At 40.7% G+C, this 12,559-nt stretch overlaps 1 protein-coding gene across 4 annotated transcripts in view; it reads left to right on the forward strand.

Annotated features, from left to right (window-relative positions):
• The first annotated feature begins 3,871 nt into the window (after window positions 1–3,871).
• ssbp3a (single stranded DNA binding protein 3a) overlaps window positions 3,872–12,559 on the forward strand; it is a 183,546-nt gene continuing 174,858 nt past the window's right edge. The window contains exons 1-4 of one of the 4 annotated variants that reach the window (XM_063063945.1): window positions 3,872–4,052; window positions 4,405–4,477; window positions 4,702–4,763; window positions 9,341–9,425. In XM_063063945.1, the coding sequence (XP_062920015.1) occupies window positions 3,997–4,052; window positions 4,405–4,477; window positions 4,702–4,763; window positions 9,341–9,425 (276 nt within the window). In that variant the 5' untranslated portion in view covers window positions 3,872–3,996. The remainder of the gene's footprint in view (window positions 4,053–4,404; window positions 4,478–4,701; window positions 4,764–9,340; window positions 9,426–12,559) is intronic. The other 3 variants (XM_063063946.1, XM_063063947.1, XM_063063949.1) reach the window with 3 other exon arrangements.

Genomic DNA, 12,559 nt, shown 5'->3' on the forward strand with positions numbered 1-12,559 from the left:
CCAGAATCTGGACCTTACTTCTTTTGTTCCTTCCTCTGCAACTGGATCCTCAACTTCCTAGCCGGAAGACCGTAATCTGTGCGGATTGGAAATAACATCTCCACCTCACTGACAATCAATACTGGCGCAGCTTTGAGATGTGTGGTTAGCCCACTGCTCTACTCTCTCTATACCCATGACTATGCGGTGAGGTACAGCTCAAATGCCATCTATAAATTTGCTGATGATACAATCATTGTTGGCAGAATCTCAGATGGAGATGAGCGGGCGTACAGGAGCAAGATGTGGCAGCTGGTTGGTGTCGCAGCAATAACTTTGCACGCAATGTCATTGACCAAGGAACTGACTGTGGACTTCAGAAAGGGGAGGACGGGGGAACATGAAGCATTCCTCGTATAGGGATTAGAAAGAGAAAGAGTGAGCAATTTCAAATTCCTGGGTGTCAATATCTCTGAGGATCTAACTTAGTCTCGATGCAGCTACAAAGAAGATGTGACAGTGGCTATATTTCATTAGGAGTTCGAGGAGATTTGATATGTCACAACAGTACTTGCAAATTTCTACAGATGTACTGTGGAAAGCATTCTAACTGGCTGCATCACTGTCAGGTTTGGGGTGGGGGTGGGGGGAACTACTGCAGAGCATCGAAATAAGCAGCAGAGAGCTGTAAACATAGTTTACTTCGTCATGGGCACTAGCCTCCATAGTGTCCAGGTCATCTTCAAGGAGCAATGCCTCAAAAAACCGTGTCCATCATTAACAACCCCCATCACCCAGGTCATGCCTTGTTCTCATTGCTACCATCAGGAAGGAGGTACTGAAGTGTGAAGGCACACACTCAATGATTCAGGAACAGCTTCTTCCCCTCTGCCATCCGATTTCTGAATGGACATTGAAGCCATGAACACTATTTCATTACTTTTTAATTTCCATTTTTGCACTAATTTTACGATTTAATATGAGAGTGTAATTCTCATTTTTGTCTATTGTTATGCATTGCATTCTAGTGCTCCTGCAAAGACAAGAAGTTTCACAATATACGCCAGTGATATTAAACCTGAGTCCGATTCTAAATGGAAACTGATAAACAATTTGTTCATCTGATGACAGGAATCTGGCATTCTCCCCTAGTTTGAATAACTAATTTATTTGGGAAAGGACAAGTTCTATGTTTCAGTCACCCATGGAAGCAGTTTTGGTATTTGACGATAAAATAGTGTCCCAAGCTTTTCTTTTGAACTAACATGCTGCCTGCGGTGAACGTAAATTAAAAGGATCAGCTTAGCCAAGAGACACTATTGCTTTTTATGCACAATGTGTTTGAAATTGGGTAAGCTTAATGAATTGTCTCCGACACTTTTTAAGCCATTGCCATTTATGAATTTACTACTGACTAATGAAGCATTTTGCAGGTCCCATTTTATTTTCTTGCTTGGTTTCAAGCCTGTTAAATATAAGGTTGCATCATCTGGAAGAGCTGCTGGCTGCCTCACAGTGCCAGGGACTTGGATACTATCCTGACCTTGGGTGCTGTCTAAATGGAGCTTCCACGTTCACCCTGTGACTGAGTGGGCTTTCCTCCCGATTCTCCGGTTTCCTCCAGCATCTCAAGGATGTATGAGTTAGTGAGTAAATCCACACTAGTTACTTATCTAAACAAACCCAACCTTCCAGCACTTGGCAAATAGCTTTCCAAGCCTTGGCATTTTGACTGGGCAATTAAATACTTCTGAAATTTTGTAAGTGTACCTTGCCCCGCCATCTGCTTTCCGGATTTCAACCATCCTCTGGATGAAGATGTTTCTCAAATCCCCTCCAAATCTTCCACCCCTTCTGTAAGTCTACACTCTCTGATCCAGGGCAACTCTAATAGGGAGAAAAGTTTCTTATTATAGATCCTGTCTACTTCTCTCATAACTTTGTACATCCACATCAGTTCTCCTCTCAGCTTTCTCTGCTCCCAGGAAAACAAACCCAGTTTATCTAGTCACTCCTCAAGTGCACCCACTCCAGGCAACATCCAGGTACATCTGTAGAAATTTCCAAGTTTTAAAAACCAAATAATTAGATCCTTTGCACACTCAGATAATGCAGCAGAATGCCATGTTCGACATTGGGAATAAATGAGTTCAGGAGGAGAAAAGAATCATGGTCCTACTGTATTAGTATTAATTGCTGTTTAGAAAAGATGTGGACTTTACAGCACTACTCCACGTATGGTTTTGAATGCACCTTAATTCAAAGCTGTTAACAGAAAACAAAAGTTAATAAATGAACATTTTAAGTTCAGAAAGCCAATATGTGGTACACTGAAATATTTTGTCTGGTACTTTTTAATGCTAATGGGAGTTTTAAAATAAAGACCTTTGATAGATCTGATTTAAGATTTCAGAAACTTTCTCCAAGGCTTACTGTAGTCATTGTTCATAAAGGAAGCTCTTTTAAATTCTGAACTGAGAATTACAACGCCCATAAGTGTCGGTGAATTATATCTTTGATTCAAAAAGCAGATTTTAAAAGGAGCTGTGTTTCATTGTAGTTACACCATGATGTCTACTGTTAAACGCAAACAAACAGATCTTGTATAAACACACATAAGTAATTTAAAAATCGACCAAAGACAAGATGCAAAGATTTATGCTATAATTCTAGTTGTGGTCGCAGAATTAACCGATTAGTCAACATATGTTTGTACATCATGCACGGGCAGCTAGTGCTGAATTATTTAGTATAAACCATGGTGTGGAAGCTGAAAAAGTTAACACGGGGTCCAGGCAGTTAAATCTCAATGTAATCGTGTAGATGGCTCGTGATGTTTCCAATGAAGTTCGATGGGGATCTGAAATTGCTCCGAACTGTGAGATCTTGACCGATAAATACCCCGCTCCCAGTGCCTGTCCCGGAGTGTTTTTTCAGTCCTTCAAATCATACGCGACTGAATGGAAAACTACTGCACATCACGTGCATGTAAACCGGTTTTGTTCAATCTCAAGAGTTTTGCGTTACTCCTATTCACTCCAACGAGCCTTGAAAAGGAGGAAAAACGATTTTACCGCGTAAAAGTGGGTATACGGTATTATTATACATACTGCTAATAATTGGCGACGATGTATGTAGTATTCTGGTGGGTTGACTGTCTCTCCACATGTTACATTTTCACCTGAAGCACATGCTTTGCGTTACATGCGCTTCTGATGATGTGAGTTGCGGGTTTTACAACATTGATTTAAAACCGAATAATTAGATTCCGGTTTTGTACAGATCTACAGTTAACTCTGTACGAACCTAACATCTTTTCAGTGCCTGAGGGCATGGCGGGAGGAGTGAGGTGGTGGAGAGAGCGACTGAGTTTGTTAAAGCCGTACTATTACATTATTAAATGGGCTACAAAACACCGCCCTTCAATAGAAGAAAACAATCAGAAAGAAATAATCCAGAAAGTTTACCCAATGAATGCAATAGATAAAGAACTGAGCGTCAAAGCAGTATTTTTTTCCGTGTGGACTTTATACCGAATGCTTTATTCCGTCCCAGGTTTTTGCAACAGCCATCGTGTGGGGGGATGCTGTCCTAGCCCGGAATAGCGTAAGGGGAGGGAGAGGGGGTTTAGAAACTCCTGGACACGCTGTTTCTAGGCTCCCCCCTGTCGATGTCTCTCAACAGCCAATCAGTGCAGTCCGTCTCAGTAACCAAACTGGCCAGTCACTCCACCGGGAAACACCCGCCCACTCAACTGGGTTTGATTGGCGGAGGGGCGAGCCCTTCTCGAGTGATTGACGTACAAGGGCTTGTAACAATTGGTCAACTCTAGAGATCGACGTCCATATTCGGCATCTGATTGATTGATCTCGTTGTCACTCTAGCACAGAAGGCGGGGTCAAGGCCGCCCTTTCCGCTGCCGGGGCTGGGCTGCGTGCGCGGACGCGGCGATGGGGTCGCCCCGGGTTTGATGGTTTGACAGGTGCCCGACGCCAGGCAGCTCCTTCCCCAAAAAGCATGTTCGCTAAAAGCAAAGGTTCGGCGGTGCCCTCGGACGGGCAAGCTCGAGAAAAGTAAGTTTAATTTTTGTTATTCAGAATATACGGAATTTCTCAGCGTTTACAGGCTCCCCGGGGCCGGGCAGCGGCCGCTGCAAATCTCAGGGATTAAATTGCTTTTCGTTATTATTATTATTACTATTATTATTTGTTTCTGACTTGCACGCTGTGCGTTTCCGCTTCTTTGAAGAAGCTGAATGAAACATTGTGTCCGGCGGGTCTGGCTGGGTGCAGCGTCGCTCGATGACAACCTCCCCCCCTCCAGATCCTCACTTGCTCTCTCCCTCTTCTCCCTCTCGCTCCGCATTCCCGCTGTAATAAATAGATAGCCTTGTAACCGGCTCCTTTGTGTCTCCTTCGCCTGCAGGTTGGCTTTGTACGTGTACGAATATCTGCTTCATGTCGGGGCACAGAAATCTGCACAGACCTTCCTCTCAGAGGTAACTCAATGTCTCCATCACTCCGCTTTAGCCTTTGTTTCTCAGGCGGACAATCTCGCCTCCATTTTGAATTGTGTTAACCTTTTGCCATTTATTGTGGCTACAAAACAAAAAAAAATTCTATTCATCTGACTAGTTTTGAATGCTGTCTTCCCCCGACAACAACACCTCTCCCCGTTTTCCTTCTGGACTTATTCTGAGTTTTTTTTGCTTTTGGTTTACAGATACGATGGGAGAAAAATATTACATTAGGAGAACCTCCTGGGTTTTTACACTCCTGGTGGTGGTAAGTAGATAATTTTGAGTGTCCCACATTGTTCCCAGTCATAAATATATTTTGTATTACCTTGATTCTGTGGCTTCTGTTGTAACTTTTAGGTAACATTATAACAAACGTTACTGATAAATTGGGATCAACACAAAGGGTTATAGTAGCAACAGGCATCCCTTGCTAAAATGTAAGTTTGGGATCTGGTTAAATATTAAATTGTTTATAGTTTATCAGTTTTAAATCGTACTGTGCAGGGTTTGTTTGCAATTTGTAGCATGTAGCTCTGTTTAGTTATTGAAATGTGTAAATTCTTGTCAATTTCCGTGATTAAAAATTTCGTGTGTGTAACTGCTTTTACTACGTATTGTTTATAAACTGTTGTGTTGTTTTCAAGACTTCAGGGCACTGTGCTTGTGTGGGTTTAATTTTCTCTCAAGCCTGCTTTATTCAATATTGTTACTTTGTTAAGGAGAATGGAAGCAAAGTGCTGTGTTTAGGTGGGTTATAAGAATTGGTAGGTAATAGAATTGATTCAGTGGTTATTGAGACCTTGGAAGATGCATGAGGCATGCGGGAAACAGGATGTGTTGGGGGGTGGTGGAGGAGGGAGGAAGTACCTTTTGATTTTTCTCCCTTCTAAAGAACATGTTGCCTGTTGCTGAGGTGTAATTCCACAGATGTTAGCAGTTGTCTGACACCTCATCCATGTAGCTAGCAATTCTTGTTAACCGAGATGAATTGAGGATCCTGGATGTGTTGCCCGCATTATTTTGTGTGTTCTTATCCATGAAAGTTATCATGTCAAATGGAAGCAGTACTTATGAAGTACCTCTGTTTACACACTAACACATGCCTCTGTACAGACTGGTGAAGCAGATCTGCTTTTCACGGCTCAGATCCTCACCTGGTGGCTTTCTAGGTGTTAATTTTGCTTGTTGGGTATTCAGCATCAGGTTTATTGTCACTGACACATGTCATGGGATTTGTTTTGTGGCAGCAAAGCAGTGCAAGACATTAAAAATTACTCTTAAGTTACAATTAATAAATAGTGCAAAAGAGGAATAACGAAGTAGTGTGGATGGTCTTTTCAGAAATCTAATAGTGGAGCAGAAGAACAACATCTCCTCCACGATCCCCCTCACAAGGCTGTGATTTGCCCCCTGCTCTACTGGCTTTATATTTATGACTGAGAGGATAAGCACAGCCCCATTGCCATATTTATGTTTGCCAGTAACATTACTGTCATTGGCCAAATCAAAGGTGGTAATGAATCATCATACAGGAGAGATTGAAAATCCTGGTTGAGTGGTGCCACCATAAGTGTTAGCAAGACCAAGGAGATCATTATTGACTTGCGGGGAAGGAAGCTGCTGGTCCATGAGCCTGCCCTCACTGGGGCTCAGAGGGTCAGCAACTTGAAATTCCTCTGTATTATCATTTCAGAGGATATGTCATGGGCCCAGCATGTGAATGCTATTATGGGCAAAGCATAACAGTGCCTCTGCTTTCTTAGAAGTTTGAGAAGATTTGGTATGTCATCTAAAACTTTGACAAACTGCTTTAGATGTGTGGTGGAAATGATATTGACTGGCTGCATCACAACCTGGTATGGAAACACCAATGCTCTTTTACAGAAAAGCCCACAAAAATAATAGTGGACATAGTCCATCTGTTAGGGGTAAAGACCCCCCCCCCACCCATCATTAGCACAGCTACACAGCGAGCTATTGCAGAAAGGCAGCATCCATCATCAAGGACCCCCATCATCCAGGCATGCACTCTTAGTGCCGCTGCTGCCATCAGGAAGAAGATGCAGGAGCCTCACTTCCCATACCACCAGGTTCAGGAACAGCTATTACCCCTCAACCATCAGGCTCTTGAACCAGAGGGGATGACTTCACTTGCCCCATCATTGAAATGTTCCCACGATCTAGGGACTCACTTTCAAGGAGTATTCATCTCATGTTCTTGATATTTATTTACTTATTATTGTTTTTCTTCTTTCCGTTTTTGCAGTTACATATTCTTTGCACATTGTCCGTCCTGTTGGGTCCAGTCTTTCATTGATTCTGCTGTGTTTCTTGTACTGTGATTGCCCACGGGAAAATGAATCTCAGGGTTGTATATGGTGACAAATATGTACTTTGATAGATTTACTTTGAAGAAGCTGTTCCTAGAATGTGAGTGGATTTTGAGGGCTGGCCTCTATTTTGAGGGCAGTGGAGTGAGCAGGAAGTATTGATTTTTTCTTCTTTGGCTGTGTTTATTGTTAGAGACCTCCATTTGAAGTGAATTAAGAGTTCCATAGCAGGAATAGGAGAGATGTCTGTACAAGGGAATGTGTATATTGTCTTTTGAATATACAGATCTTTGAAGTGGAGTAATTTGGTTGAATGTGACTGTTATAGCAGAATGGGTAAATTGCCGTAATGTTAATGTCAAACATTTACTGGTTCACGTATTTCTGTATGTAAACATACAAACTTTTGGGTGGGCCAAAGTTACCGCCATGTAATGCCAGTGCTCATGAATATGTTGGAATTGAAAATTAGAATCTATTTCTTGGGTGTGATTTTTTTTTTGTACTGAATGTTTTGCAGTGCGAGTTTAAATGCTTAATCATTTCCTTTGTCAATTATGTTAAATATGATCCTTGAAATGTTGATACAGGAACAGTTATTCTGTAATATAGGAAAATGCAATGTTTGATCTCATTTGACTTGATTGTTTGGGGGAGTGTGTGGTACAAGTATTTCCCACCCAGTTCTATGTACTCAGCAAGATATTTCTCATTTAAGTTAATAAATCCAAGATCACCAATGGGACAAAGTTTATGGTTTGGTGGTTGCATACTTTCTAGTTCATCTTCAGTGGCAGTGAGGAATTGTAATTTCTACCTCTACCATTGATTAGTTAATTTCTGGTTTGAAAAGTTTTATTGATTTGTGATTCTGCAGTTGTGTGAGCAGTCACCAAATGCTTGGAACTAGTGGTGGTTTCTGGATAGAACTTTTAAAAATTCTTTTGACTTCATTTTGTCTGAAAACCTGTCTTCTATGTAACCAAGAATAGTAACACATTTTATTTGTATCCTAATGGTTTTGGTAAAGAAGCTTGTTTTTGGTTTTAATTTGGTCATTGCCAGCCACCTACTGATGCAAATGTGACAGTGTTGCAAGGCATGAGTGTTCATTCTGAAACAACTGCCCCTGCTGTGCTTGTGATGTTGCCTATATTGTTATGGTGAGGAGTTGAGTGAAGATGGTAAAAGTATAAGGCTTGGGAGTAAGTTGTCCAAAAGAACAGTGTTTAATGTAGTTGTGAGAGCTGTTATGAGGTTTGATTCTTACTGATCACAAAAAAATTCAGGTTCAGTCAGGGTCACTGCTGATCTCTGCTTGGGTGCTACCAATATCCTTAGTGACCCTCAGGCTAGGGAGGTTAAGAACTAACTAGAGGTACTGATTGCTGCTATTGACTATTTGAAGGGTGTGTTATGTTTGTCTTTTTAATGCAATCATTTGGTCACCTGTTGTAAAATTTCCTTGTATACCACAGTGTGAGGTATTTGGAATCTTAAGCGTGCAATTTGTAATGGTGACTGAGGGGTGATATTGTTACTGTCAATAAGATACTCAACTAGAATAGAAAGTTTATGTTTGCACTACAGGACAGGCATGAATATGAAGTCGCAAAAAACATTTTCTGGCTAAACTTCAAGAACTGTAGCTGATACTTGGAGTGGTTTCCTAACTTTGCAAAAGATTGTTTTTCAAGTTGGAGGCAGAGGGGAGATTTTATGGATTAAACTAAAAGCAACAAATACGTCTCTCTTTATCTGAGAGTCTCTGCGAGTTCAGAAAGGACTTGAGAAGCTTGGTGGAGGAAACCACAGTTTATAACTCTTGATAGGCTGCTGGTCTTTGCAACAGCATACCTTGATGGGGATTGTTGCATTTGTGAGAATTTGGAGTTGAATGTGAGATGAGTGATGGGGTAGAAGTGTTAGGCTCATCATGATGATTAACTTTAGAATGGTGCAAATGGGCCTGTTCATTTTGAGGACTGTGAAGTGGATGTAATAGAAGCTGGAGAGATGTTAGTAGAACACTAATGATATAAAATAACGACAGACTAGTTTGCAAATTTATAGGGTCAGTCAGGTAAATGTTTTAGTAAAGCAGCACCTGTGAATACAGGCCCAGGGTAGAACCAGGGGAATTGTGGATGTGCAGCATACAGATGTGAATGGAACTGATAGAAGCTTTGAAATGGACAAAGAAGCTGATGGCTTGGAATTATAGCTGATTCCTCACTGTTGGTATTTGCAGTAAAATGCCTGAGCACTAATTTACTGATTGTTACTCAGCATAAATAACACACTTTTTTTTGCTCTTTAAATTTTGTAAGAAAAGTAGAAATTGAGTTGATTATGAATTTGCTGCTTTTTAATTCTGTGAATTCATTAAGCTCTTGAATTGTAACTAATCTTGGAGATTTGATACCCATCTGCTCTTTTATCATTATTTATTTGAGTGCAGTGTTTTAGAATGAGTGAAATTGTTAACTATCTTCTTCTTTTTTTCTATCAGTGTATTTTGGGACCTTTACTGTGCAGCTCCTGAAAGGCGAGACACTTGTGAACATTCGAGTGAAGCAAAAGCCTTTCATGATTATGTGAGTTAATTAAAAGTTCTTCTGGATAATTATTTTGGTACACGATCTTGGTTGTCAACTTCTGTGTTCCTTTATGGAGTAGTATGTGTTGATGCTTGTGCATAGAATCTCAACTTTCTGGGAGGAGAAACTTTTTGTCAAAATAAATCTGTATGAGTTACAGATTCTGTGATTTTAAAGTGTTTGTTAGAAAGAATGAAAAGAATTGTATTTTTCTGGTCTTTATAATCTGGGTTAATTTGCAAAAGAATCATTTTGGATGGATTTGCTGCGAGCCTTGCTTTAAAACAGGAAACAAGTGCAAGTAGATCATTGTCTTAAAGAAGTGGCATTAAGTCTGTTTACATGGTTCCTTGTAGACTTTTTATTAAAGTGAATACATTTTGTTTCAAGGACATCAGATATTTTGAATTTGTAATTTTGTGTGAAAAGTGAAAGGTGGTCTTCATATAAACAGGACCATTTGCCTTTGGTCACTGAACTTTCAGCATACTGGTACATGGTACATATAATGATTTTCAGCAGGTGCCTGGGGTACATTTAATGCAGTGAGAGTCCAAGATCAATCTGCTTTGAATCTGAGCCTTCAGAATTGTACATTGTAGATTGTTGTGCATGATTTAAGAACACTGTTAGAAATGTGTTTAAAATTAAATGCAACTCTTTTTTTGCAGAAAATTAATTATTTTAAGAATAGATTTGACTGGTGGAAAAATAATCTTAACAGCTAAGATCTCATTAAGAATTTTATGTACTGAGTAAGACTTGTGTTGGGGGATTTTCCTCGTGGTGAGTGGCAGTTGTCATGATGAGTTTGACTAGTTGCTGACACATGCTTTGAATTAACACTTGGGCACTGGGGGTGTCATGATTAAGTATGCTGATGATGGTGAATGATATTATAAACCCTCAAATATAGAACACTTGCTAGAAGAGCAAGCAGCCTCTTTGTAGGAATATTGTGGAAAATGGAATGTTGGAATGGTTCAAGAATGTGTTTGTATTTGTGCTTTTATTTAAAAAAAGGATTTTGACTGTTTAAATTTAGTTTTAAAATACAAAAGAACCCACATAAAGCTCTAAATGTGTGGGATACCTGCCAACAGATGTTTTGTGGCGCTCTTTAGTACAACTTTTGCTCTGGTAGTGTAATCATGTCTGTTGGTATGTCACTGGTTCAGCTGAGTTGAGTTCTGTCATTTACTTTCTGATTGGATGTGAGGTGAAGTTAGTATGCTTTTGCAAGAACTGTACCTTCCCAGCAAGACTGTGCTAGAGACTAGAAAATTTATAACCCTGGCATAGGGTTTTATGTGTTGGCCAGGTGATGACAACCTGTTTAAGTAGCTGCACTGCAGGTGGAACTGAGTGGTTGAAACCAGGCTAAGGTGACCAGTTGAATAACAATAGTTTACCAAACTTGGAGGAAAAATTGTTGAAGGGTACATGCTGTATAATTTTCAACTATGTTAAGAAAAATACATAAGTGACGTTGCAAATTGTACACTTTTCTGTCGTAATCTGTTCAAACACTTTATGAGTTGTTTTAAAAAAAACAACTTATTTCTCATGGTTTACTTCTAAGAACTTGCATGGAAGATGACTGTAGGACAGTATATTTAGAGCTTTCATTGAAGTTAACACTGTAGATCTCAACATTTTTACATAAATTAAACTGGTTCCATAATTGGTGTAATTAATTTATGAAGGATATCATGGAAACAGCTTTATGTAACATAAGAGCACCTGAGGTGTCTGATTTGAGCAAATGTTGACAATTACAGTCAAAAGGCACTGGGCTCAAAAGAATCTTCTCTGATTCAGACTGCTGGCTAAGTGCTGCCTCTTGGTTCACAACTGCTTGATGTCCGCTGAACTCCGTTTGGTGACTTTGCTGATCTTAAACAAGATGGGTGGGTTTGGATACTTTTTAGAAACGTAGAAAACCTACAGCACGATACAGGCCCTTCGGCCCACAAAGTTGCATGGAACATGTCCCTACCTTAGAAATTACCTAGGGTTACCCATAGCCCTCTATTTTTCTAAGCTCCATGTACCTATCCAGGAGTCTCTTAAAAGACCCTATCGTATCCGCCTCCACCACCGTCACTGGCAGTCTATTCCATGCACTCACCACTTTCTGCATAAACAACTTACCCCGACATCTCCTCTGTACCTACTTCCAAGCACCTTAAAACTGTGCCCTCTCGTGCTAGCCATTTCAGCCCTGGGAACAAGCCTCTATCCACACGATCAATGCCTCTCATTATCTTATACACCTCTATCAGGTCACCTCTCATCCTCTGTCGCTCCAAGGAGAAAAGGCCGAGTTCACTCAACCTATTCTCATAAAGCATGCCTCCCAATCTAGGCAACATCCTTGTAAATCTCCTCTGCACTCTGTCTATGGCTTCCATGTCCTTCCTGTAGTGAGGTGACCAGAACTGAGCACAGTACTCCAAGTGAGGTCTGACCAGGGTCTTATATAGCTGCAACATTACCTCTCAGCTCGTAAACTCAATCCCACGATTGATGAAGGCCAATGCACCATATGCCTTCTTAACCACACAGTCAACCTGCGCCGCAGCTTTGAGTGTCCTATGGACTCGGACCCCAAGATCCCTCTGAACCTCCACACTGCCAGGAGTCTTACCATTAATGCTATATTCCACCATCATATCTGACCTACCATAATGAACCACTTCACACTTATCTGGGTTAAACTCCATCTGCCACTTCTCAGCCCAGTTTTGCATCCCATCAATGTCCCGTTGTAACTTCTGATAGCCCTCCACACTATCCACAACACTCCCAACCTTTGTGTCATCAGCAAATTTACTAAACCATCCCTCCACTTCCTCATCCAGGTCATTTATGGCAATATTTCTTTAGAATGCATTTTTAGAAAATGGCTGAACCTTCTGATTCTCATCAGTCTCCTCTGATGTGCACATAGCTGACGGGTACAGGAAATGTACAAAATCCATAAGGGCTGGGATGACCCCTGAAAGCCTGCTCTGTTATAAGTGGGCAAAAAGTGAGGGTATTTAGTATCCTGTCAATTGCCTCCTTTCAAAGTTGAACTTGCAGGTAAAACAAACATAGTTACAATTTGAAGATGCTCAGTTCAGAGT

This window comes from Mobula hypostoma, chromosome 12, assembly GCF_963921235.1.
Source record: "Mobula hypostoma chromosome 12, sMobHyp1.1, whole genome shotgun sequence".
NCBI lineage: Eukaryota > Metazoa > Chordata > Chondrichthyes > Myliobatiformes > Myliobatidae > Mobula > Mobula hypostoma.